The sequence below is a fragment of the Symphodus melops genome (assembly GCF_947650265.1).
Source record: "Symphodus melops genome assembly, chromosome: 6".
Taxonomy (NCBI): Eukaryota; Metazoa; Chordata; class Actinopteri; order Labriformes; family Labridae; genus Symphodus; species Symphodus melops.
Window position 1 is genome coordinate 18,224,022 of NC_136696.1, and position 27,940 is coordinate 18,251,961.

General features: G+C 39.4%; 2 protein-coding genes across 4 annotated transcripts; one reads left to right on the forward strand and one right to left on the reverse strand.

Moving 5' to 3' along the window:
• Window positions 1–2,473: 2,473 nt before the first annotated feature.
• Window positions 2,474–6,870, forward strand: islr2 (immunoglobulin superfamily containing leucine-rich repeat 2). Its single transcript, XM_079346402.1, has 2 exons — window positions 2,474–2,772; window positions 3,476–6,870. Exon 2 carries the CDS (start codon window positions 3,485–3,487, stop codon window positions 5,627–5,629), a length of 2,145 nt encoding a protein of 714 aa, XP_079202528.1. The 5' UTR covers window positions 2,474–2,772; window positions 3,476–3,484; the 3' UTR covers window positions 5,630–6,870.
• A 226-nt stretch (window positions 6,871–7,096) lies between these two features.
• Window positions 7,097–23,838, reverse strand: stra6 (signaling receptor and transporter of retinol STRA6). 3 transcript variants are annotated; one of them, XM_079346405.1, is made up of 19 exons: window positions 23,803–23,838; window positions 23,659–23,695; window positions 19,615–19,996; window positions 18,203–18,269; window positions 17,312–17,394; window positions 16,430–16,563; window positions 15,762–15,928; window positions 14,909–15,034; window positions 14,109–14,176; window positions 13,802–13,881; window positions 13,650–13,711; window positions 13,112–13,274; window positions 12,071–12,146; window positions 11,490–11,623; window positions 11,041–11,158; window positions 10,622–10,723; window positions 10,361–10,524; window positions 9,559–9,696; window positions 7,097–8,059 (listed from the first exon to the last, which is right to left on the reverse strand). In XM_079346405.1, exons 3-19 carry the CDS (start codon window positions 19,677–19,679, stop codon window positions 7,851–7,853), a joined length of 1,956 nt encoding a protein of 651 aa, XP_079202531.1. In that variant the 5' UTR covers window positions 19,680–19,996; window positions 23,659–23,695; window positions 23,803–23,838; the 3' UTR covers window positions 7,097–7,850. The 3 variants fall into 3 exon arrangements, with proteins under 3 accessions (XP_079202531.1, XP_079202530.1, XP_079202529.1); XM_079346404.1 differs by lacking the exon at window positions 23,803–23,838 and having other exon boundaries at window positions 23,659–23,787; XM_079346403.1 differs by lacking the exons at window positions 23,659–23,695; window positions 23,803–23,838 and adding an exon at window positions 23,447–23,536.
• Window positions 23,839–27,940: the final 4,102 nt, after the last annotated feature.

The following is a 27,940-nucleotide window of genomic DNA, read 5'->3' on the forward strand; positions in this document are numbered from 1 at the left end:
TTTATTCCAGGATCTTCTAATTACTTCAAAGTAAGAACAGCGTGTTTTCACTAAGTCCAAATCCCAACACCACGCCCTGTTTATCTCTTTACAACTGTTCGGAGGAATATGCAATGTTCTCAACAGATTCTCAGAGATGCAGTTAAATTGCAAGAATGCTCTGCTTCTGTTTCATCTCAGATCTAAGACAAACAAACTGCTACACTTACCAGTGTGTTAACTCTTGTTTGTAACCACACCCTTCTGGTATGTTGAGTTGTGTTGAAACAAAAATATTTTCTTTCTTTCAACACAGCAGTGATTAAATGTAATATATATTTTTTTTCTTCAGTCGTGGTTACAACACAGCCTTAAACATTGTGTTTACAGTTGAGTTTTTCCAGCTTTAAGGTCACAGTATAAATACTCTTGGCCCCTCTACTGTACTGTTACTGCAGTCAAGGCACTTTAATGAAGTGTAGGCCTATGTGCTCTCAAGTTTAAGCCGGAGCTGACCCAATGATCTCACAGCCAGAGGTCTCCAGTGTTTATGTTTAAACCCGTAATGCAGACTGTTGCTCATAATGTTACTCAGAATTTAGGTGGAGATGTATAAAATGTTTATTTGAGATCTGTGGTGGATATAATTGGTCTGCAGTGTCTTTATGAGTCATGATGAGTCGCCCCATTTGATTAAAGCCAGACTCTCATACTGTCAGATGTTAAAAAGGGTTCCTTCTAATTGACTCCATTTAGTTTATATAAGTATAATCTGATTCTGTATGATTTCCTGCAGGGCACCTTTAAGTATATTCTCTTTACTCTCAGTTTGAATGGCGCCAAAACTGCTGTCTAAACTGATATGGAGACCGTGAGCTCTGATATGCTCTCATATGAAAGCACAGACCTTGGTCCCCAGAGACGTGCAGTGACAATTTGTTGCTCTGAGCTTTCCTGTTGTGCCTCTTTAAACAGGAGCATTAGTTAAGCCAAAGTGCAGGCAATTATGGAACAAAAACAAACAAACACAAGTCTCTTTTTAGCCTAAGGAAGCCAACATCATGTTTTGGAATGAACCCCACCCTATGCCTGATGTAGATCCAGTCTTTTCCAGAAGAGGTCACTGTTGTCTTACAAAACCTATTACAACCACACCATGCACTATTGAATCACAACCATTACACTTAACTAGGCTAAATAAAGGTGAACTATGAAATAAGTCTTAAACACATACATAAAGGGAATCATTATTTAACACAATGATGCATGTCTTTTTTGCTTGCTTATCAATATTGTTAATTGCTCAACACTTTGAGCCATTTAAAGATAGATCTTTTACATTCCACCATTGTAATTAATAAGTGGCTAAATACAAGGACCGAATGAACTCCAATGCTTATTTAATTTTAATTGACTTGTTATTTTTATTCAGTTTTACCTCTATCCAACCAGAAAAGGCTGATTAATTATAAATGTAATCTTTGATCCAAATAATGTATTTTTTTTTTAAGTTAAACACAAACTGTTTATATCTTTATACACTTTATAATGCAACCAGCCTGCACAGTTCTGTTACTTTGATATTTAATTTCTGTGATGTTCTTATTGTGCATAATTTTCGGATCTAATGGTAGCCAATCTAGCCAATCTTATATGGACTGAGTAACACAAATCAAAGTGTGGAGGATCAAGATTTATAATAAACAGGAGTGTTTCGTTACCTGATGTTTGATTTTCTAGTAAGTGGGTGTGTAGTCTACTGTAGGTACCTTTTTTAACCAGAAGATGGCAATATTGGAGAAGGAAATAAATCTCCTTAAATACCAACACAGATTCATTTGACCGAAACATATAAGAAACTATAATGACTTGCAATGTTTGTTTTGCATGTGTTGTCTAATGCATCATTTATAATAAATGTTCTTTTTTAAAGTAATCCTTAGCAATAGGCTATAGATTACTGAAAACGTATTGTGTTAAAGAGATATAGGCTATTAAAACAAATGTAGTTGATCTTTCACGGTTTCTATCATCTTCTTTTTAGCCTATGCTTTCTCCGGAACAACATCCTAACTAGACCAAAAGCTAAAAAAAAAAAACCTAAAAGAAACCCTTGTCAGACTCCATACAACCTAAAAGAACGATTAACGATCTCGATCTGCTTTGGGGTCTTTTCCTTTTTTGTTAGTCGCTATCCTTCGTTTCCCTTTTTGTTTTGCAAAAATATAGCCTATTTCTGTCGTTTTGGAAGATATTCATGCACATGTCAGCGTAATTTGATTTCTATTAAACTTACAAGCTGCCATTGCGTTTGGAAACTCCTTGCTGAGTCGTTTATTTAAAAACAAAGGATTGCAGTTGAACTGAACGAGGTCAAAGATTAGACATCAGGTCGGGTTAATAAATTAAACATCGCATCTTAAATTATGAATATTCTTGGAGGATGGTGGCCCCGGAGCTTCTGTATCTTTAATAGTGGGGAGAGAGATGGGAGAGGCTGCGCGTTCACGATTTCCTTTTCTCGCTCCTCGGTGGCGGGGGCGCGCAATGGATCGCACACCTCGGGCTGGAGAGGAAAAAGGTGCTTTCGGACTGCAAGAGCGTCTCACAGGGAAAAAAATGCTCCCTTTACCGACCTCCATCCATGCTGATACCGCCGATGTCTGCAAAAGTCACGTGAAAGGAGCCACAGCATTTGAGGACGCGTGTTTTTTCGACCATTAAAGTTCTTGCTAAGGATTTTAAACTTCAATAGTGATTAAAAGATACAAGATTGAAGTTGACATCGGACAGGTAAGATGATTTTGTAGTTTATGAGTTAGTTACTGCAGGTAATAGAATGAAAACAAAAAATCATTATCCTGATAAGATGTAAAGGAAAACATCGCCCTGTAGGTCAAATGTAACTGAATCACAAGGGCATTGGTTAAGGAGTGGAAAAGCTATAAGCCTCTATGTGAACCAATAATGAAGATATAGCATTTTAACTTTTGTGCAAGGTAAATAGTTGAACTGCAATATTCTGAAATTTCAGCACTGCAGACAGCGCCTGGTTTTATACACCGGACTTCAGAGACGCGCTCAGAAAAAAGCAGAGACCCATTGACCCTAAAATGACTGCAAAAATAAGACACGTATATATACACCTGCATATACACTTCAACAGAGTATATAAATGTGCAAAACCTACAAAATATATATATATATTTATTTTTTTCCAGTGCATTTTAGGACAGGTACTGTTTTCACATATTGTTGTTTCTGTTTGAGTTACTTTGTTTTCTGTCTTCAAAATGCATTTTTGAGTTGTGTTAAAGAGCTTTGATGCCATTTAAAACAAGGAAAGCTTCTCAATAAGCACATGATTGAATTTATATGAGAGGTGAAACCTCTCACAGTACATTTCCGCTGCTGTGATGGGCATAATGGATCGTAATCTGAGGATCTGATGTGATTTTAACCTTTGGCTGAGGTCTGCTTTTTTTGCTTCTTGCAGGAGCAAAAAATGGCTTTACGGCTCCTGCAGCTCCTTGCTCTGTGGACTTCCATGATCGCCATTGTACAGAGCTGTCCTGAGCTCTGCAGCTGCCAGGATAAATTTGCCCACCAGTTTGCTGACTGTGCTTACAAAGACCTGCTGGTGGTTCCTGTGGGTCTCCCTACCAATGTGACCACTGTGAGCCTTTCTGCCAATAAGATTAAATTGCTGAAGAGCAAAAGCTTTGTCAACATCACCCAGGTCACCTCACTCTGGCTGGCCCACAATGAGATTGTTACCATAGAGACAAACACCTTGGCCCCTCTGATCCAACTAAAAAACCTGGACATCAGCTACAATAAAATCGTAAACTTCCCCTGGGAGGATCTGCATAACCTCACGGCCCTGCAGCTCCTTAAAATGAACAACAACGAGATGATAAACCTTCCCAAGGATGCTTTCTCCACTCTTAAAGATCTGAGGTCGCTGCGAATTAACAACAACCAGTTCACCACCATTGTGCAGGGCACCTTCAGTGCTCTCTCCTCCATGTCCCACCTCCAGATCTTTAACAACCCGTTCTACTGCTCCTGCAACCTGGAGTGGCTGAGGGACTGGATCGCGACCACTAAGATCTCCGTCCCCGAGCCAAACACTATTTTCTGTGAGACCCCTGAACACCTGAAGGGCACATTGGTTACAAATATTCCCAAACTGGTCTGTGAGTCCCCTTCTGTCACAATCACCTCCCAGCCTGACATTGAGAACACTGAGCTCTATGAGGGTTTTATGGTGGTCTTGAACTGTGAGACAACAGGGAGTCCTAAACCTCAGGTTAGCTGGGAGGTCACTGCAGGAAATCAGAATTATCTCTTCCCATTGCCCTCGACTGGAGAGATAAATGATGCTCCAGTTAATGACAAAACAACCAACAATAGATTCCTTGTCTTTCGAAATGGCTCCATCATCATCCCTCGTCTGAGTAAAAAGGAGGATGGAAACTACAGTTGCTCTGCGGTGAATGACTTGGGTAAGGCTGAGAGCAGCATTAAGGTGTCGATGGCAGCCAGCCAGAAACACACCAGCACACTGCCTGGGTCTACATCTGAAAAGATTCAACCATCCTCTAATAAGCCCTCAGACCCCAAGACCTCCAAAAACAATGTGATCAACAGGACAAAGCCTGGTGACAGGACAAAGATCAGCCCTGAAGGTTCATCAGACAAAAATAAGGGCGCAGAGCTGGCAGGTGGATTTTCAAAGGACACTGCTTTTGCAACTAAGTGTGGGGTGAGAGACAGCAGCGAGTATATATCAAACCACGCCTTCAACCTAAGCCTGGACGATTTGAAGCAGTACACTTTTGATTTTGGGGTTATTGCATTAGAGGTGTCTGAGACAGAGGCCAAAGTTCAACTGAATCCCCTGCAGCTGCCAAGCAGCAAATCTAACCTCCATCTGAGTCAAACAGAAAACCAAGAAATAGTAAATAAAGAGCCAATCGGTCTGTACCAGTCCTCAAACAGTCAAACCTCCTTAGACATGCTCTACCTCTGTGTGGATACAGGAAATGGACACTCAATGGTGCAGTGGTCCAACATAGAGGAGGGGGTTAATGCCTACAGGTTTCATGGTTTACAGCCTGGCACCAATTACACCCTCTGTCTCACCTATGGAGGGCAGGACTGCCAGGTGCAGGTCGTTTTCACAACCAGAAAGAAGATCCCCTCCCTCCTCATCATCGTGGTGGTCAGCATTTTCCTCCTGGGTTTGGCCACCGTGCCATTAATGGGGGCCACCTGCTGCCACCTGCTCTACAAGTACCAGGGGAAGACCTACAAGCTCATCATGAGGGCTCAGAATCCGGATCAGATGGAGAAACAAATGGCGGGAGATTATGATCGCAGGGCGTCTTTTGTGGAGTCTGAGAAAACCTTCAACCCGAGCGAGGGGGAGGGGGAGGCCGAGAGAGAGGGAGAGGAGGGAGACGGAGAAGAGGAGAGAGATGCAGAGGGCAGCGTAGTGACTGAGTCCATCCCCGGATCTTCATCCAAAACCAACCCGGAGGAGTTCGAGGTGGGCTCGGAGTACAGTGACAGGTTACCGCTGGGCGCAGAGGCGGTCAACATCTCCGAGGAGATTAACGGGAATTACAAGCAGCCGAGCCGTTGATCATCCAAAATCTGCGGCAAGATTGTAAAATATTTTACTTTTACGTAGCCAACATTCAAGCAGGTAACTCACCCACCATTATTACACGCAAATGCTTCTGATAAAGAAAAGTGTATCCCTTCATTTTTTTTTAAACCTCAGATCGTCAATCACTTCAGATTGTGTATTGATTTGTGTGATATCTGTCGTCTACTGTATGGGTTTTTTTTGTTGGAAAAAACAACAACATCAAGTTTACAGTGCGAGCACAAATTATACAGTTTATCAGACCTTAAAAAATGAACGGACAGCATGTTTCCTCCCTGTGGGACGGACGCGGATGGGCACCGATAACAGGCGCAATAACATGTGCGCGCTACGGCGAGACGCGGAGCTCTCCGGAGTTCTGCGTAATTTCAGAGAAAAAAAAACATTTTTGGAAAGAAAGAATCAAGTAACCATTTTTGAAAGCACAAAAATATATAAACTGAAAAATAAAATGAGCAAAGTGACAAATGTTTTCGAACTATTTGGACACAATGACATCAGGTAACAATTGTCATTTCTTAACTGTTTGCGTCTTTACAGGGATGTGGATGAGGAAAAAAAAATCTGTCAAGGCTAATTCTCAGGATTCGTTTGTCTCGCTCATAGACCTGCTGTTTCAGATTTTAAAGATAGAATAAATGAAATAATAGAACCAAATTAAGATAGGCCTATAGGCTGTTAGGTTTTAGAGTTACTGCGCCTGCCCGCAGTCCTGTGCCAAAAGGGAAACTTTTTTCAACTGTCGTGTCTTTAGAAAATTCCAGGTTATTTGCCAACAAGAAATGTGGTTTGACGTAACATAAGGCTTTAAAAATGTGCGACTTTAACCTCTTTATCAACGGGTGCTTGCTATGTATTCTCGCTTTTTACAATGAACGTGTCCATGGCATGTCACACGTATTTCCTTGTGTGGTTTTTCTTAGTGTAGTCTATAGATGACTGTAGATTTGACTGTCAACACGTGATGTAAAGCCATGTGAAATGAAATTCTTCTTCTTTTTTTTTTTTACGACGGTAAGTTTCTATGAAGCCTGAACAGAAAGGGCGCGTCAGTGTCCGGCTTCACTGTCTTGTAAACTGATGCATATATGCATATGTGTTTTTTTGTGAACTGTTGTAAAACGAAACGAAAAAGACGCAGTGACCTTTTCAGAATTTTTTTACATTATTTTATGTAAGTGGAATTAATAAAATATGAAACTATAAAAAACAAATTTTCCTGTTTTTTGTTTAGTTTCTGGAAAAAAAATAATTTAGAGTTCTATTAATTGACTTATTTTAGAAAATGATATTTTTCTGGTTATTGTCATGCCCGTTTACAGAAGGGTTTCCGGTCAATGACTTCATATGTTCTTTCTAATTTTAAAAACAACACTGCGGCGATTTCAGTCGCTGATCATTTTCCTTCACTTGGATATGATAGAGACGAAAGGACAAAAATGACTATTTCGGTTTTATTTATTCACAGTGATTAGAAGGAAAATACAGAAATAGAAATGATCACTTTAAAGTCAACATTTTAGATGTAAAGATAGAGACAAACGAAGTACTGTTGATGAACAAGAGTTTGGACAATAGTAAGAAAGACAATAGTAAGAAAACGCTGGAAGCAGCAAGTGGTATTGTACCTTAAAAATCGACAGTTTAATTAGATTTTTAGGTCATGTACTCCACAGGTTATTGCTAATTTCACAAAATGTGTACAATTGAAAAAATAAACGTTTTACTCAGCCTATGAAAACAGCTCATTCTGTGAATTCATAAATAGTGAAATGCTCTATGATGTAATACATTCTTTAAAATGAAACTTCAGTGAATTGCCTGTCATGTGTTAAGTTAGGGCAATGACAAAAGTGTGTTATCTGCACTTTATGATAATACCAACATAGTGGAAACGTGATAAGTGTTATCAAAAAAGAGGCACATAAATGTGTTGAAAATGACTTATGAGAATGGATGGGAGGTCAGTGCCACGCAAGCTTCCATCAGGCTGCAGACTGTGGCTCAAACATTTAAACAAAGACACAAAGTAGACTCACAATCTTCAGACGGGGAGGGCTTTGTTCATACCTCTACATGTGGCACTGACCTATAAGTGCATGTTTTTCACCACATCTACAGCAGGTATGAAACACAATATGACTGTAGGATTTCCCCCAAAGCAAAAAAGATTGCAGCCAATCCTTAATTAGGTTCAGTTGCTGGCAGCAGGCTCTGTCTCCTTGTTGCTGCGGTTGAGACTTCCATTCAGAAAGCTCTCTGCAGTTTGACACTGGAAGTGCTTCCTGGTGCCCACAAGGGAGGGGTTGTTGACCAGGGTGTAGAGGAGCTGCCAGTGCCTGCGGGCCCTTTTGGTGCATGACACTTTAAGCTGTTTCTTCTCCTGCTGGACCAGCTGGATCCCTGAGGACACAAGGACATCATGATATCACCAATTGTTTGCAAGAATATATATATTTTTTATCCCATCTAAAATGAGAAAAGATTATTTTTAAGGGCACCCAGGAGCAATTAGATACTACAAGAAGAGTAATAATGGAAAGCAATCACAGCATGTTGGGCTCGCCATTAATGCACTGAGAGCTTAAGCCCCCTGGGCTACATGAATACGAAAAAGGCAATTAGCATAGCTCATCTGTGTAATCAACTACTCAAGAGCTAATCTGTGTATTACAAAAGATTATTCCTGATAATGCATTATTCTCTGGGTGCAAACAAGCAACATGTACACTACATGTTTGTCATTGGACTAGATAACAGACATAAATAGAGGTATGTTTCTGCTCACTTCAGTGACCCCGACTTCCACCCACCTTCTGTTTGAGTCACACTATCACCTATTCACTTTCTTTTTCTTTTTGAAAGGTTTATTTATTTTTTGGCCTTTTAATGCCTTCATCTAGAGATGGAACAGTAGATAGAGTCAGAAATCAGGGGGACAGAGAGAGTAAGGAATGACATGCAGGGAAAGCAGCCACAGGTCGGATTCAAACCACAGCCTTCGTACTTGGGTGGCATGCACTAACCACTAGGCTGCTGGTTCCCCCAATTTAATTTCTTTAGTTAAATAAATGTAGAATTGTTACCAGTCTAAAGTATTATATTGTCTATTGGTAACAGAAGCTGAGGAATCGGGTGAGTGTGGGCATGCCATATGGACAGCTGATTAGTTTATGACAGATTTGATTAAGACCAGCAGCAGGCCTGTAAATTATTCCACAGTGTGACTCAATTTGTTCCTGACATATTAAATCAGAACCACCGAGCTCTCATTTTTTCTGCTCGTGCAATACAGTGTTATGATCTGATTATGTGTTACAGTGACCTGCTGCTGAATGCTAAACCTCCCTAGAGAAATTAAAAATGTCCCACAGACTGTAATATAGATACAACCACACTGTTTATCTGAAAAGGGAAGGCTGTATATTCTTTATTTTTCTTATTCGTATGGAAAACCCATACCAACGCTCACCTGACTTAGTATCTTCCTTTTCGCAAAATCCTGTAATTGCCTATTAATCTGTAATATTGATCTTGACTCTTTCCAGAAACTGCTAATAACCACAACCTTAACCACAGCCTCAATAAGCTATTCTGGTCCACTGTGCCACATTTTATTTTATTCCTCGAACATAGATATTATGGTCCACTTTGGACCACGATATCTGCAATAGAAGAATGTTCCAAAAAATGCACAATAGTCTATTGTTTGGATTATGTTTGGCAGGAACAGTGCCTCAAGTGTTTGTTTTGGTCTTTTTCTGGGATTTGTTGACAATATGAACTTAAAAAAACCCAACAGTTTTAGCTTTAAATACACCGACCCAACAGGTAAAACGTGTCATCCGTATCACTAGCTGTTTCTGGATGAGTATACTGTAGGTAAGTGTTGTGTTACAGACCCTCTTCAGCATCCCGTGACCTCTGTGCAGAGTTGTTCTCCTGGCCAACAGACTGCAGCAGCACCCCGCAGAAGGCCTTCATCACCGGGTGGGACTGGTTCACTTCAATCTTTAGATAATGAGCATAGCAGCGGTAGGCTGCAGGCAGACAGAGAGAGAGAGAGAGGGAGGGAAGGGGGGGGGGGGGGGGGGGGGGGGGTCACTGACTGGGCAGAAGCAATAAACACATAGGACTGCACCCCATGTTGGATTTGAGGCAATCACACATAATGGTCTTACAATCACATTTTTTTTTTTTTTTTTTTTAAACCACCTGCTTTTCCTGACAATAGACGTCTTAAATCTTCACCCATTTTCAGAGATCGCTGCACAATTACAGTTGTACGCAGAGCACAAAATACAGATCTAATAGGTGCTGCATTGAGCTCTAGCCGGAGTAAAGTCGACATAATGCACATTTCTGGCCTCTGAGTGGGATCAGAAGAAATGCATTTGCTCATAGATAATTGCTTCTCTGAAGTCTCCATAGTGGGAGTGAAAACCCCCCCCACTGAAAGCATCTAACAAAGGCAAAAGTACAATGATAAAACCAGGTGAATATATTTGCCATTGTCTGAATGATACTTAGCAATACTAGAAAATGTAAAATATAAATTAGTATTAATCCCGAATGACAATGAATTATTTGATTTCAGACGACAGTGAGCTTGACGTGATGCATCGTTCTGGTCAGCAAACAGGACCATGGAATTGTGTTTGGTTCTTTTAACCATCTTAACAGAGTGAATGATATCTGGCTCACCTGGGTCAAAAGCCTCCACACTGCGGTTCAGAAGACTAATATCCATGCGTCCCATGTGGACGATGTTGTACAGTGCCGTGATGATCATTCGCCACACCGAGAGCAGCACCCCGATCAGAACATTGACTGGAAACAGCAGGTATGTGAGCAGGAACAGATTACCCCTGGAAATGAGATTGATAGAATGCATCAGAAATCCAGGACTACGCTGCAACTCATGCTAACACTTGAATACAGGAGTCAACAAATGGCAAAGATTACCTGTTGTCTAAGTCTCGTGTGCCTCCGTCTTTTCTGATGAAGCAGAACCTGCTGGTGATGTGCTGAATCAACACAGCCAATATGATCATCAGCCAGAAGGGCCTGAAAAGACAAAATGACCTGTAAATCATGTCCTTCAAAAAGTCAGAACGATAGCAAAATACTTGGAAAAAAAGCCATCACTATACACGTATAGGACAGCAACTAGATGTGTGTTCCGTTACAGGAACCGAGATAGTGTCAACTCATCCCCACAGACATGAATTTACGAGCTTATGCAGTCAAATCTTCAAGATAAAGTAAAACCAAAGTTATAAAGTTCTGGCATCGCAGCATGTCAAACCAGGTCTTTTTTTTTCTGAAGACATTAACTTAACATTCGGAGAGGTTTAATGGCAAAGAGATGCTACGACCCTCACCACATGCTCAACAGGATCTTAAAGAGGATCAGGTTCTCTTGATACAGGACAGGTATGATGATGAGGAAGACGGCGACCAGGAGGCAGAGGAAAAACACCAAGGTCTGGATCATCATGCCTAGAGGGGAGAGACCAAAGTTTCAAGGTGGATTCATCTTTGTTTTTAGTTTTTTTAAAAAGTGTTTTTAGAAACCAAAAATAAGGAAGCCTTTTACTGGATGAAATATCACAATGCAATGGCTGACTGAAAATAAGATGAGGATTTTTTTGTATGTCACAACTTTATCCAACACCTGATGAGCAAACATTTTACAGGTCTGTAAAAAACAATGTCATACATAACATCTAAGATTAACCAGCATTTCTAAAGAAATAAAATAATGTACAAAATCAGAGCATTGCTGATAATATTTTTTTTCCCCTACAATTTATTGTTTCTTTAGCTTTACCGATGCAGATGTGAGCTGCTGTGAAGCTTGAATATCCCATCCAGCAGACGAGTGCCGGCCGTGAAGCCCTGATGCTTCTCTGGCAGTTATAAACATTATAGATGTCTCCTCTGTACAACCCCTTCAGATTTGACCTGCAGAAACAAAAACACAGTAAAAAAAAAAAAAAAAAAAAAGCAACACTATGCAGAACGTAAACTGATTCATTAGTGTATGTAAAACTTGCGTTGTTAATTAAAGAGCTAATTTAGCATGGGTTAAGACCGAAATGCAATCCAATACTGGATACAGAAACCCATTTCTTCTAATAAGCTGTAATTTATGGTAATGACTCCGTTTTTCATTTCTTATCTTAATAGCCATTTCCATTCCAGCAGCAGTTAGCGCAGAGTGAATGCTATTCTGTCTGTCTGGGATATTAGTGCTCCATTATGTTATAATAACTCCTGTGTGAGACACCACATTATAAATGAAAAGTTCAGAATGCAAAGCGTGCTCTCTGTTCTTGGAAACTTTGAGAAGGGAATAGAAGAACGACCAAAAAAAGAAAAAAGAAAATAGAGTTGTGATTTCACACCTACCGATGCAGAACCATAGAGCGCATGAGCATAGCCAGGTTTACCAAGCCAGACAGTGTTATAGCTGAGATGTAGCACACTGAAGGAAAGGAGCACATGTCACTCAGATTAATTATGCAGCAGAGATATCATTTGTCGACATGTACTTTCTGCAGATCGAAGTCTTAATCACGAAAATGAACAAAAATCACACAACCTAATCAGTCAAGAACATTTCAATCGAATGGAACAAAAATAAAAACCAGGCTTGAAAAAAAAAAAAAGATATAACTTAATGTATATTGTGTTTACTATATTCTTTAGGCTACTTCTAAAGAGTGAGAACTTTCTCTGTTCACCTGCTGACCAGTAATATAGTGATTGACAAACACAAATAGATTAACACATACTGCTCATATACAAAACAATAAAACATTTTTTGGTGCTATGGATGTTGAAGACCAATACTGTTTTGTTTTTTTTTATCAAAAAGCTGCCTTTTGTTCTGCGATATGTCTGTTTAAGATAATCCGCTCTTTGTGAGGATCTGGATGATGTATTATTGGGAAATAATAATATTGGGGAGGGAGATGGTGTGCTTCATTGAATTAAAGAGCGGCTGAAACAGTTTGTACGTGCTTTAAGCATAGAGACAATTAGAGCAAGCAGGAGCATTCACTTCCTGTTTTTCCTGTGTTGGTTTCTTGGATCTTTCAGTTTTAATTGCAAATGCGTTTATAGCTATGAATATGGACACAGGAGCAGTGATTGTCACTGTGGACGAGATTGATGAAGGAAAGACAACAGAGTAAAAGACTCTGTGTGTTACTTTTAAAAATCTCTTCAACTGATTTATGTGTAGTCTAAAAGAAGATGTAAGATATAAGCACTAAAAAAGTACTAAAAAGTAAACGTCAAAAATATTAAAAATATTTAAAAATGTAAACTATCATAGCTTGCAGAAGATTAACAAAAAAAAGCAGCTGCGAGTAACTCAACTAAATACTAAAAGGTGATTCTGCATTGATCGTAGAACTAAATGGCCCCCTCTGCTTCTCCACTCACCTTCCACGCACCACATGTAATAGACCACTATCCTGACCACTTCAGATTTGTCTGGAGACAGCATTATCTTGAAGCCAGCTAAAAGGTTAGCAACGTCTTCAGTGACTCCTGAACGGGCCGTCTGAAGCGTTGGGACCACACCAGAGATCAGCAGAAGAGCCATCTAACAACAAACAAAAACAAAGCAGCACATGTTCGTTAAAGAAACGACTTTTGTTCCAGCATGGGGGGAACGCAATCTCACCTTCACAGATGTGGAAACCTAACTTAGAACCTGTGTTTTACTTGGATTATCCACTTGAGGTTATAAACTAACTATCAGGTGAACACAGTGGAAAGCACATAAAGTCCACTGGTGATACAACTGCCAAAAATATTATCCAGAGTCTGGATTGTAGTGATAACGCCATATTTTGGATCATGACTGGACATTTTAAATGTAGAGCAGATGTAGACATATTAAAGTATGCTACAATGTCTCAGTCATGATTTTATTTAAACGTCTAACAGTATAGTGTACAGTTTATGTGGCATTTACCTGATACACGACTATAAATGACACGACACCAGAGACTGCCAACTTCAGTGGAAAACGGAAAGCTGGATGAAAAAAAGAACAAAGGCAAAGTTTAATAAAAGAGGTATCAATTAAAGTCATGCCCACAGACAAGACAGAGACTGTATGTTTACCTTCCTCTGGTGTGTAAATGTACGACTTCACAGCGTCAATTATTCTTTGAGGGAGCTTTGGTGTCTCTGTGCTTGTTGTGCTGAAGGGAAAGGTAAATATGGTATGAAAACATGGCATTTTAAAATGAACATTAATCAATCAGACATTTCTGCACATCGTCCTTGAATATATATGATTAAAGAAAACGTGTTTCCCCCAGACTGCATTAAAAAAGGCTCGTTAGATTTCACAAGAGATTCCAAAAGACTTAAAACATGAAGCAAAGCAGCAAATCATGTGTTTTTGATAAAAAGCTCAAATTCTCACCTCATTTTTGGGCTCTTCTTCTTAAACAATTCTTTCACATAGTCCTTATAGTAGCTGCTACTCAGATCCTGACAGAAACATGAACATTATTAAAGAAACTAAATGATTGGTACATTTCATATAGAAAAGGACAGGAGTGAAAGAGCTTGAGTAATTTAGTTGTTTTAGGGTAGATAAATAAGCCTTTACATTCCTGATCTATTTTACATTAGTGACCGTTTTATTTATTTCATTATTAAAACACTTACATTAGGCTTTATGGTAAGTATCTTGACAGATTTAAATCATCGTGTAATTCCTTGGGAGGGGGGTTGGGGGGGGGGCAACTCCAGACAATCACCTCACACCAGTTTTGTCACACCCACACTGAGATTAGCATCAAATAAACATGGCATTGTCTCTCCTCCGAGAAAAAAAACAAGGCAACCTTTTCATAATCTGATCTCCAACATAACCTAAACCAATTACGTCAAATCTCCTTAAAATGATTAGGCAACTCGCACGCTGCTTTGGCCTCCACATTTTCCCCTCAGCCTAGACTGTGGGAGCATGGTAAGCCCCTTCTTTAGCAGGCAGCTTATAAAGAATCATCACGTGCACGGATTCAGGAGAAATGTGCGTCTTAGGGAGTTTTTTTTTTTTTTTTAATCATTAAAGCTGATGCTCACGTAGGCTACACACTCACTTGTACACTTGTATCTACTTTGTTATGTAAGCAGGCCAAACAATTTGTTCTATAAATGGGCTGTCCAAGCCTAGAGCAGGCATGCCAAAAGAACTATTCTCAGATCAAAACTTACCTCGGTGGCGTTGTCCTTCTCAGTGCCCTTTAAGCCCTTGAATAGAAGCAGGGGATACTGGAAACTGAGGAATGCCAAGCAAGCTATCTGGGGCAGGCTGGAGAAAAGGGAGTAGTGTTTGTGTATCTGGAAAATAAGGAATAAGAACCCTTCAAATCTCCTGGCAACGTATGGTAAGAGTTTTAATGGGGACAAAATGGCAATTAATGTAAAAAAACCCCCCCAAAAAACCATTGTATTGACACAAAAGCCAAGCACAAATAGCTCAGTATGTTCCAGTGGGAGTCTGTGAGGGCAGAACTGGATCCAAAATACAATGAAAACATGCAAGACTTCCAAATGACAACTCAAATAGATTTGGTGCTAGAGGCATCTATTATTCAAATTATATATATAACCCTTTCTGGATTAAAACTGTATTTTTGAAAAATATTCATCTCCTTCTTGCAGCTCAGCTCAGATGCTCCCCTGCAGCTCTGTGTGTGCCAGCTCATCACAGGATAAAAACAGAGAAAAGACAAACTATCCAAAAACTGTCTCTTTCAGACCGAACTGATTAACTGTGACAAAGCCTTTTAATTGTGTTCAGCAGAGAGCACAACTAATTTCTTTGAGCTGTGGCCATTCTTTAAACTACTTCATTTATCCATGAATCAAACAGAAAATCCTGATATTCATCTTTTTAAGACTTATCTCTTGCAATTAACTAAACATCACCTCTGATAGGTTAGGCCAGACCAAATCATCTTTGTCTTTGAAATAAATCAGATAATTGGACAGATAACACATCATAACATCGAAAATATAAATATGCATCTTCTACATAAAAGGACTGAAAGTCATATTGACATACCAGTGGATCCTTCGGACAGTCGATTTTCTGCCAGACAAGAACACCAAAGTGTGTCCATGACAAGAGGCTACCAAGTACGAAGCCAACTTTGTTATGTAAAGTGCCGCATGCCAGGAGGGGGTAGTACAGTGCGGGGTAGTAGAAGACTCCCAGTATCACCCAATATTCTGCAAATAAAGCAAAAGTGTGTGAAGAGTCTGTGTGCCAAAAAGAAACATGTACTGATTTCTGTGATTCAGGTCTTAAAACTACTTCTGCTCCACGTTTACACATCACACAAACTGAGTCCCCGAAAATGTGGAGACACAGAAGCATTAACCATAGTGATTTAAGATCCATCTTTCCTGAACTGGCCCCTCAAACCTCACAGAGTAATGTGTGGTTCTGTAAAATTCAACGGACCGACTGAATACAGTCAATTCTTACAGTAATGTCACTTACTTACTTACCTACAATAACATTCCCAAACTGAAAATAACAGAGGCACATGGGAATAAATACATAATGTGAAAAACAGCAATGGAGAAATATTTTAAAAAGCCTACAATTCTTTTAGTACTAACAAACGAGTCTAAAAAACACAAAGGTTGTTATAGATGATTTACATTCTGTAAAGGGCGTTAACGCAGATGATGCTAGTGCATAAAGAACCAAATAAATGTCCTTACGTTTATTCCCTGTGTCTGATGTGAAGGGTAAGGGGTTTGGCGATAAAACGAGACCCCACAGTTTGCACAAGAGCACTCCAAACACGGCCACTGCCAGGCCCTTGTGCTGCGTATGATCCAGGAAGTTGACTGGGCTGTGAAATCAAGCAGCAGGTATTTAGAGCCCCCGTGTTACCAGCCTCACATTCGAACGAAGCAGTTATTGAGCAGAAATGACAAACTTCAAAAGGAACCATTTGAGGGCATAAAAAGTTCAAGTTAACAAACTACACAAATAACAACATGCTTCAACTATATCAGACTCTTTTTTACTGTGCTTTAATTTTTATTTCACTGAGATGATGTCAGAGTATAACAAACTAACTCATAACAATGAAGAGTTTCAGTGAAAACCTCCAAGAACACACATACAGGTTTCCCTAAAGTGCAGTGTTGTTTAGGCCTCAAGAGAATGGGCTAACCAATCTAATTAATTAGGGCAAATATATTCATGGAATTGTAAAAAAACAACTTGAAGTTAAGAATATTTAAAAACTTGATGTTATTTTAAGTGTTCTGAAAAAAACACCAGATATCAGAATTACTTTGAGTTCCTTTATAAAAGTTCCACAATGACGCACTTTTATTTCAACATCTTCAAATGTTTCCATATTGTCAATGTTCTACAATCAGAACTCGTCTTTCAATGGCTCCCTCTGTTTAGAATGTGGTTAAAAGCAAACCAAAGAGTTTTCTCAGGTCAACAGATAAATGTACAAAATGTAATCCAATGACTTGGACCACACAGTGAGCAATATGGTGCGAAAAAGCTAGCAACTATTTTGATATCACATTTAACCATGTGGTTCATGTCATTTAGGAAAACATCAAATAAAGCGTCACCTGAGTAAACCCGGGAGTCCTTTCTGTCTGTACCCCTCCTTTGTGCGTCTGGCTAACACTGCAAGGATCAGCATGACAACAAACTGGGGGGAAAAGATTCATCAGTTAGTTTTCTCTGCAACTGTGGACTCCCTGGTGTTCAGGTCTCATTCTGCTCCGCACTTAAAAAAGAGTTGATGCCACAAAATGATGTCTCATTAGTGTTCCCTGTGGATGTGGTGTGAAAGAATTGTCATCAGTCAGGATCACTGACCATTAAGGGTTCAGTGACCTGTCATGACCTGTGAAACGTTTAGGAAACACAAGGACAGAAAGTGGGTCAGTCTGGGGGGCAGCGGTGGTGCAGTGGCTAGTGTGTGCGTCTACATGTATGGAGGCTATTAGGCCTCAACATGGGCGGCCCGGGTTCGACTCCAGCCTGTGGCTCCCTTCCTGCACGTCAGTCCCCTCTATCCCTCCCCGATTTCCAACTCTGTCCTCTGTATATCTCTAATGAAGGTAAAAAGCCAAAAGTAAATCTTAAAAAAAAAAAAAAAGGTCAGTCTGGACCAATAAGTAACACAACACACATCACAAGAAGGGAATCATTATGGGAATTTGGCACAGGATAAAACAAAGTGACAGTGATCATTATTGAAATTTTACCATTAAGAGCCCAAAGGTTAACTTTGATAAACACATGATCCAAGTTCTTTGCTACAAATAGACAATATCAGTAAGATTACCAATAGCTGACTTTTACAGTAAAACAATGTTCTACGTTATGTTATCCAAGAAACCCATCTCATCTCAATGAGTTTATTCAAAGGAAAGCTTTGTGTCTAAACACCCAGCGACTCTCAGGACTGTGTAATGTCGTGTCACATTAATCCAACAGGGAAGTATACTTACAGATATGGCAGTGATGCATATGTGGTAGAGTCTGTCATCAGCTGTAGGGTCACATGGAGGGATTATTCTAAAAAAAGGGAACAAAACACTCACACATGAGCAAAACAAAGTTCAACTTAAGACCAAAGGATTTCAGCGGTCCTACACCTCACTAAATCTGTTCACACGTCACTGTGAGCACCATTTGTCGCTGGAAACTTCGCAGCTGAAATCCTGCAGCAGAGATTTGCATTTTAAACCGGATTGGTATCAGCGTGACACAGAAGAAAACAACAAATGCCTATGTTCACGTTACAGGACACTGAAAGAGGAGGAATGCTTGGTCATAGAGCGTTTTACGACTCTGATTTTCAGAGACAGCCTTATAAATCAAAGATCCTAAATTGGCAGATGTATTGAGAAAAATACTGCTATACTACATGTTAATGTTAACGTAAGAGAAGGCAGCTTTCCAGAGTTCATTTTTGGATTTTTTCCTCCAGCAGTTTCGTCCTTCCAAACAATGTGGAAATTTGTAACTCGGCAGTCGGACAGCAGATCATTTGCAAATGTAGGAAATGTTAAATTAAGATTTGAATACTCAGAGGAGGTACAGCAGGACATTAAGCATGAACTAAATCTAACAGTTAGCTACAGTTGAGGCAGCACAAAAGCTTTTTCAGACCACAACTCAACACGGTGTATTCATTTAAATGACAACTGTATTCATTTAGCTAAACAAAGCAGCGGGTGACAAATTACATATCCATTATATTCTGTCGTGTTGATCATCTGAAGCTTTAATACACATTGTATTTCTTGCTAATAACCGCGTGGCACCACTGTCTTTATGGGGACTTTTTTTTTTTTAAATGGTAAAACATTAAGATTAAGTCATACAGCTCAGAAGGAAATAAATGCATATGCCCAGTTGCATTATGGGTATAAAGAATAACGTACAAGACCAAGATCAATAACAGTTGTGGAACTTTGCATGGTGCCATGAGCTACAGCTTAGCTTTCTGAGGCTAAAGTTTGTAATAAAACTCTTAACGGTGAGTTATTTTAGGCATAATGCACTTGTGTTATGATATCAGTGTCATAGAGTTTCTGGAAGGTTACATGGGCAAAACTTCCTGCACAAGATGTTCACTCCAGGCATGAAAATGAGACCACTTCTACTGTAAGAGGACAAGAGATGTGAACAGACACATTACCTCACACTGATACTTGCACAGGCAAAGTGTGCCAAGCGTCCTTTTTTTTTCAGAGTTAGACAGTTTGTGGAACTAACAGAAGCATTAACCATAGTTTACTTCTTTAAGACAGGGATTGTATAGAAATAATAAAAGTATAAAAAAACTACAAAAAATAACACTTAGTTGTTAAGTCCTGGTCTGAAGTTCACAAACAAAGGATAAGAATGGACTTACTCTGCTTCAATTTTGGATGGCAGAGGATCCAGGTCTGGGTACTCATAGTCTGCACCCTGATCCATTGTGCCGTCTCTCTTTCTATCAGATCCAAAGTCTTAAAAAGTAGCCAGAGCACTTTTTACCCCAATCTCTGGCGTCACGCTGCTGCAATCCCCTTCACTCAAGAGGAAAAAGTTTCTCCCAGGTCCGAAGCTGTACTCTCAGCTGCAGCAGAGGGGCGTCTGGCACTCTTGTAACCCTCCCTCACAGCCTGTATTCAGGTGCCTTCGTCCCGCTGTAGAGCTGAGAGTAATGTGACAGGTCCTGGCTGCTGCGAGCGTGCTGCCTCCACCCTGCAAAAGGCCCTTTTTCAGCTGAGGGTTACCACCACACTGGGAGCCTAAGGAGAGAGTGAGAGGGGGGCTGTGTGTGAAAGGAGGGAAAAATGTTGAGATCCAAGTAGCCAATCTGGAAGGCCACCTGCCGCTTACTGGGATTACATCTACTTTTGGGGAAGTGTTATTAGACCTGTGGCCTGTGGTTGAAGTGGAGAGGTGTGCAGGGTTATGAAACTCAAGTTAGGACCGCAGGCTGCTGGAAGAGAGGAGTCTCTTCTGTCAGAGAGGAGTTCCACATTGATAACAGGGAAATTCTCGCTTTGTTCCCTTTCAGTCATGGATCAGTTACATTTTGGAAAGGTTACCAAAACTAGGTTTATGTAAATTAGCAGAACAAAAAAAAGGAATCAAGTCGAGCCAGATAGACAGACAGTTGGACGACACCTCAGTGTACAACTCTGCACCTTCAGCCTGATAAGGATCAAGGAAAGGTTCATTCAACCCAGCACTTTGTCTTTCACAGATACATTTAGATAAAGGTGTCCAAGGGCATTTCCATGTGAAAACTGTTTTATAAACCAAACACTTTGCAATAAGGTTACAACACTGGTTTTGGAGTTTAACATGCTGTTTACAAGAAATTGTAAAAGCAACATTGTTTTAAGGCTTGTAATTTCCAAACGGTAGGTCATCTTCTTTAACCCTCCAGTTTTACAGCTTTATATGTGAATCAGACTGATTTATCAGTAAGTACAGTAACACTGTCCCGAGGAATTATTATTTTTTAAATGACAATGGTCTTTAGTCAACTCTTTAATGTGCGCTAATCCAAATATCCAAATTATACTTTAAGAGAATAATTTGAAGCTGCCACTGCACACCACATAAAGTTATCACATGCTGTCTCAAACAGATACGCATCAATTTCCAATCACATCCCCTTGTGAATGTGCCCGACATGTTTCTCCAACTTTTGTTGTTTATATGAAATTTAAACGTCAATGTTAAAAAAATTTTTTTATATTTTACCTAGAAAAAAAACAAATGGGATTTTCACTTTTTATGTTTTACACCATTGGACATTTAATATTTTTGTAGTTTTGTTGTTGCACTTAGGGCATTCATCGTCAGCTATTTAATTCCATTTTATCGATTGATTAAGTACAGGTTGTTCAGTCGTCCCAGTATTTATTCATTGCAAAACTTACAAACATTCCACGCGTTTATATTTTTCTAAAATGTATTCATATGGCATTGTGTGACCTTCATGGCTCATCTAAACCCACCAGGTTGGATCTTTGCCTCAGTGGAGTCCTGACTCCTGAGTCATGACCAAACCCTGTAACATATTAAATCCTCTTGGAGTCTTGGACCTCAGGTAATAAACCAAACAAAAAGAAAATCTAACCATCACATGTAATGTTTTTTCTTTGAATTTTGCACTACGTCATAGTTTTTTAACTTTTTTGTCAATTGTTTCTCCTCTTCTTCTATTTACAGCGATCTAAATTGGCGTTTCCCCATGCCTCCTACAAAACGTGACAAGATCGTACAGCGGTTCTTTCTTAGGTGACATAACAGCTGGATTTAGGCAGCAGGGGTTTCTTGTTGAATTCAACAGATTTAATCATGGGAAGATCATTATGAAAAAGGGGAAACTGATCACAGAGCCTCCAGAGCAAGTAAAGTACAAGCATGTGAGGGCTACACAGACAGAGGGAGGCCGTGGGGTCATGGCAACACCTTAACTCCAATTATTTTCTTCCTGCAACACGGTTAATCAAGCAACAACAAATGCACTTACTTTTCTTTTTTATATGTACCTTTATGTAAACAAAGGTTGTAAAGAGCTTGTGCAACATGTCTGCATTCCTGCACATTTCAGTTTTGCAACACTGCCTCTGTGTCAGAATACGCTCATTATGCCGGGATTACAGTCACACTTCTTTAAAAAGCAACACAATTTCCCCCCTAAAACTCCTGAGAAAACAGGGTTTCTCAAGCACATAAGCCACAAAATCAAATGTGCTCCTGAAGACAAAGCAGCCCAAATAAAGGGGTCACTGAACAAAGAATGCTTTGAACAGTTATAATTACATCACAGAGAAGTGGTTTGATCAAGACGGACAGGTCAGTTGTGTTTGGTTTAGGATGTCAGCTATAAAGCCTTTTTGTAGAAAATATCAATAAATCCTTGTAAAAACAGACAGTTGAATCATGCTGATCCATTAACAGTCTAGACAGGAGGTGTGGGATGTGACAGTCTGTCACCATCCCTACTCTTTAGATACAATAATTAAATTGCTGGTTCAAAATATTAATATTTATTTATTTTTCTAAATATGGCGCTCTGCTGATTTCCCTGCCAATTTGACTCACTGCGTCTTTACTTCAAGACTGCTAATGGTGGGTAAAGACACAATGAGCATACGGCACTGTGGTGAGAAGTTGATTGGCAGAAGAAGAAGTTGAAGAAGGGAGAAGTATGGAGATCAAGACAATGTCAGACAGCAGTATAAAGAAAAACAATAATTAAGTGTTTTTTTTTAAAGGTGACATTGAGACCAAACTGTATTGAATAAATAAATAAATCCTGCAATTTACCTTTTTAGGGGGCATTTTATGTTCTTCACTCATATACACATCAAGATTTATCAGTTTGCCTACATAGGATTGTCTGATTGTAAAACATTAATTATAGCAGAATCACTGTATCCAGACAATATTGTTATCTTGGGCCACAAATGGTATGGAGAGTTACCCTGTGATTCCCTTCCCTATTGGACAGCATCATCAATTAAAGCATCCATAAACACATTCAAAATGGAAGACGTTATGCAATCATTCATAAGATTTAGGCTACAACAAAGACTACCGCATGAAAAGGCCTGTAAAAACAGTGGGTCTACCTTTAAGGTGACTACTTTTTTATTTTTTTTGGCTTATTATAAAACTGGCTTGATTGAGTGCTGGACTACAACACTGGAGTTTTCCATGTTACAAATATTACAGTTTCAGCAATCCAGGGTACATCACAGATAGATTTCCCCCCTTTGAACATAGGGGCACTTTATTTTGACAAATACATTGTTGGTGCTGTATTGAAGCAGGCGGATCATTGTTGGCCTAAATCCCCCAGCTGAGCATGCTAGTCTGGTTTTGTGTGCAGAGATCAGCCGCAGACAGATCCTCTGGCTTTGGTTTCATCGTGGACAAATTTCATGCCTTTGAAGTTAAGATTGATCTCCCGACAACAAAGAGACTTTCAGCCTGAAAGCAGCAGGTAACAGTCACCTGTGCCCATTCCATGCACATGCTCTGAAACGTCTACCATCTCCACAGCAGCAAGCAATTCAACCTGAACTATTTGATAAATTAATCGACGAACGTTCGCTTTGTGAAAGGCAAACATTCATTATTTGCGATCTAATTCGCGACACACGATCGTTCTATCGTGGATGGACTTATTATCAATTACACCGGCTCGTAAAAACCCATGTCAGCCTACTTACCGTCCGCGTGCAGGTGTGCTGCAGGGCCAGACAGGTGTGGCAGAATGAATCCATTCAAAGCTGAACTCAAGCTACCAACATCTTTAACGCCAGAAATGCAAAGATTTTTAAAAGGCTTTTTTTTTTTTTTTTTTTTGCATTACCTGACCTTGTTGCATTCCCTCAAACAGAACCTTCAGTCTACAATGCACTTTACCTTGGAAATGTCTTACCTTATGTGCACCTTGTGTCTGTCTCGGTCTGAAGAACCTTAAATGACAGAGTCTGCATCAGTTTTTGCTATACACTCTCAATGGATCAATAACTGTCTTAAAAAAACAACAATTTCAAGAGCAATCTTTCTTTTTCCTGCACACCATTCATGTGGAGTCTGGCTGGGACTTTGACCTGCCTCTATCTTGTTGTGGGGAGAACACCATAAAAAATGCTGCTGCATGCAAAGTTGTTGTGAAACATATGAAGAGGTGAATTATGAGTTCACATTCAAGTTAAAACTGAGGCAGTATTTTATATTCGAAAAAAAAAGCAATCCAAGATATGTACTTTGTCATGCTATTGTTAACTCTCATTTGTGGTTTAAATCAAGGTGAGCATTTGTGTTGCAGCTATATTTGAATGTAACTGCATACTGCAAATGCAACTGCTTCTGTTGGAATAAGAGAAACTGCATCTATGAAGTAAGAATATTATGTTCAGCTGTTTTATTTTGATAAACCCCAGACTGTCATTCCCTCAGTACAAAGCAGTTATCTTACAAATGTCAAGACTTAAATTAGAGTAGTGCAGTATGAGCATCATTTTATCAAGAGTGTGGCAACAAGATGACCATCAAAGTTTATGACTGAAGCCACATGACTCTTCTGTCTTTTAAATGTCACACTGACACACTGACTGTATGACTGCAAAGCATACCTTTAAAATAATATAATGATTTTCTATGGTCCCATCTCATACCTGTTCATGCTCATCGCAATGCTGTTATTTGTGTTTAACAATTTTACATTAAGGGTTTAAAAACTGCATGACATTTTTTTAAATCTAAGAACTGTTTGTTATTCTTCCCTCCTGTAGTGTAAGAAAAGGCACTGAAGTGGAGATTTCAAGTGTAAGCTATTGATGCTTTTCGACTTCAGACTGGGAAGACGTGACCTTCTAATGACCTTCTAATGAACATGTAAGTACACCAACCCCTCTGACTGCTGTTCATCCGTTTTCATGAGGAAAAGCACAGCGTTATAATTATTAACCAGCTGACTCTCACTGTCATGACTTAAAAAAAAACTGAGTTAGCGATCTGCTTTATGACTTCCCTTTTAAAGAAAGTATATTAGATTGTGGAGTTTGTGGTATTGACTTGAAGCTGAACATACTTCTGACACAAGCTGTTTTCAACCCATCAGTCTGGTTTTGATTTAAGATTCCTCAGATGAATAAAAGAAATGTAATTGTATCTGCTTTGAAATAAGAATAGTTTTTCTTTCATCCTTCATTTGCTTCACCGTAAAATATTAAGATTTAATTGTTGGAAAAAGTCAATTCAAATTGAGTAATATTGAGAATTATTGCCTTCATATTAAGTCATGCCTGCTGAAGGCCTCCTGGGTGCAGCACGGCTAATTACTAGGGATATATTTCTGCAGCTCAGCCTGCTGCAGAGCTTCTGTCATAATCAATGAGCCTTGTAACACTCAATTAGAAACTAATTGGATTTGTGTGTGTTCGAGGTGGAAAAACATGTACATTTGAGCGGACATGAAAGAACTGCTTATCTGTGTTGACAGCTGTGATGAAGTTGAATTGGGTCGGCCAATTGTAGATTTCAGGAATAAAAAAATACCAGTGTCAGCATTTTCCAGCTGCTGCTCTGTTGGCTTAGTAAGAAAAGGTTGAGTTTCTACTCAGATATGTAATTAACAATGTACTTTGGCACTGAGCTAAAAAAAGAAAAAAAAGAGAGACCCATTATTTCAGTTTGAGAGTTTTTACAATACTGTGCACAGTTTAGGTGGAGTACTGTGGCAAACACAGTGGATTAGTTCACTGTAAATCTACTAACTTGAACAAATTGGGGATTTTTGTTCGGACACATACTGTGTTTAGTATTTTTTATTAAGTACACAATTTGAGCGAAGCAAAAGCCTTCAGGTGTCTCAACTGCAATCTGTTTTTATTTTAATAGACTCTGTGGTAATAAATGTGATTACATCTGAGCCACTGATCCAGAACAGTTTCTGGCCCTTATGGATTTTAATAATCTGTTTTTGTACTAGACGAGCTTACATATCTTTCCTGATCTAACATAAATGTCCACTGGGGGGGTAGAATCAATTTTAGTCCAGTGGGTCGTTTCTGTTGTGATCTATTGCTGTTATTGTTGTAGGCCGAGAGGGGAAGATTTATTTCCCTGCTTATGAGCGCTGAGGATGGGATGGTTTATCTAAGCAGCCAGTGACAAGTACAAATCTTCCTGATAGTTATTAAAGTGGTCATGATCACTTTGCCGCATACGTGCTGGTGTGCAGTGCTCAGTCTGTCACATTCCTGCTGCGATGGCCTGACAAGCGCCTTGTATTTATGGCGGTGAGGCCGGGGCGAGTCTGAGCCTCTTCGCAATATCCTCATTTTATAACCGTTTGGACAACACCTTGGCAAACACGCCATACACACTTAAGAATTTAATTGCATTTTTTTGTTTATCTTGAATTATAGTTTACATTTCAACGCTCTCGACATCATAGCTGTGTATGTGTCCACTCAAACAGACGTACCTGTTTATTAGGTACACCTTTATGTGGCTCTTTTACACACAAAATGGAGTAAATTATAGAAATATAACCAATAAGTCAAAACTGTAAACCTTATAATACACAGTAAGCTTTGTCTTTATTACCGTATACTGTGTTGTTGTGAAATTAAAAGGTCAATGAGTGTTTAAAAAATGGAGGGAGAATATTGGTTGTTTACTGGTCTTTGAAATTGTGTGTGTGTGTGTGTGTGTGTGTGTGTGTGTGTGTGTGTCTGTGTGTGTGTGTGCTGATGTCTCTTTTAGTCGGGGTGTTGTATGTGTCAGTGTGATAGATGATGTCCTTGCCATGGCCTCTGTTTTGTCATTCTGTGTGTGTGTGTGTGTGTGTGTGTGTGTGTGTGTGTGTGTTGTTAGGGAGGTCTGTGTGAACATATATTTACAGGCTTTGGTGATGTGGGTTATGTGTGCGTGTCAGCTTATTGGTTTGTTGTTGAATTTCAGATGTTGCGGTCTTATCTCATTACCTGGGAAACTGGAGGTTGGAAAGTTCATTCACATTGATGTTTTCATGGCCATTAGTTTTTCATGGAAACGGGAGAATAGTTTTTTTTGTTGTTATGGCTGCTCTTTAAGAATGATATTTCCTCACTTTGGTGTGATGAAAAGGCTACATGACTCGACTTAGCCTTGATGCATGGCCTTTTATATCAAGGACACAAAGCAAATGTCTTGTTTCAGAAAATAAAAAAATGAAATGTGCTTCTTCCATTTGCACTGAAATGAAACGCACACAATTTATCCCAGGAAACACGCCATGAATATGAATTTCCTCCACAAAGCAAAACGTCCTGTCTCACTCTGATGGGGGATTTGTATTTCTTACATCTCAAGAGTTTTTAATTATGAAATGAAAATCACAACCCAGCATGCCTCACAGAATAACTGTCGAATGAGAGATTTGTCAAATTGTCCCAAAAGAGCTTATTGAGGGCAGATAATAGTGATTTGTGCGTATGGTTTGGTTTTCTTAGCACACGTCTTTCTATAAAGTGATAATGTTTCTGTAGGTTTATTGTTTTTATAGGTAGTTGCATACACACATGGTGTCTGCTTTTGTTCTGGTTTGTAGTAGCTCACCCTATAAGTTGGAAATATTCAGTCCTTAATGAAGTTTTTTTGTTTCTCTGATCACCTCTGTTTTAACATACTAATTGGAAGGTTAATGTATCTTTTCGTTCCTGGAATCAAACCTCATGTTGATCAAGTATGTGGTTTGTAAATCCTGTGTCTTGTTATTTAGCATGCCTCTCCAGTAGAGCATCGTCTAAGCCACAGGGTCAGAGTCGGACCAGATTTCATAAGAGACGATGCCACACCGGGGTCTGCAAACGTTCGAGTTTTCTGATGAATAATGTATTCAAAGTGTAAAGCTGCAGACGTGTCTGGCTGTGTGTTCAGAGATGCTTGACTTTCACACGTCTCTGCTGGAATGAGGCTGAATCAAGCGCTTCGGGGAACGCTCTGCTATATTCACAAAAGACAGAGGGAAAATGTCTGAATGTTAGGATGCTCTCTAAGGCTAATGGGGAATGTAGAAGCACCCACTGATTGACAGCACTGATGGAACATTGTCGGATAGTGAGCTAGATAAGTTTAGTTTAGTGAAGTTTGTATTATCACTGTAGATATCGTCAGAAATAGAAACAACAGCAAACATTTGCATTACAATAAAACAGATGAAATCCCAT

Bases quoted from the DNA above. Each gene is read 5' to 3' on its own strand.
- islr2 (XM_079346402.1), top strand. From the start codon at position 3,485: ATGGCTTTACGGCTCCTGCAGCTCCTTGCTCTGTGGACTTCCATGATC.
- stra6 (XM_079346405.1), bottom strand. From the start codon at position 19,679: ATGGATCAGGGTGCAGACTATGAGTACCCAGACCTGGATCCTCTGCCA. The intron at 13,882-14,108 runs GTGAGAATTTGA...CTTTCCCTTCAG, and splicing joins AAGAAGAGCCCAAAAATGAG to CACAACAAGCACAGAGACAC. The intron at 13,712-13,801 runs GTAAACATACAG...TTTTTCATCCAG, and splicing joins CATTTACACACCAGAGGAAG to CTTTCCGTTTTCCACTGAAG.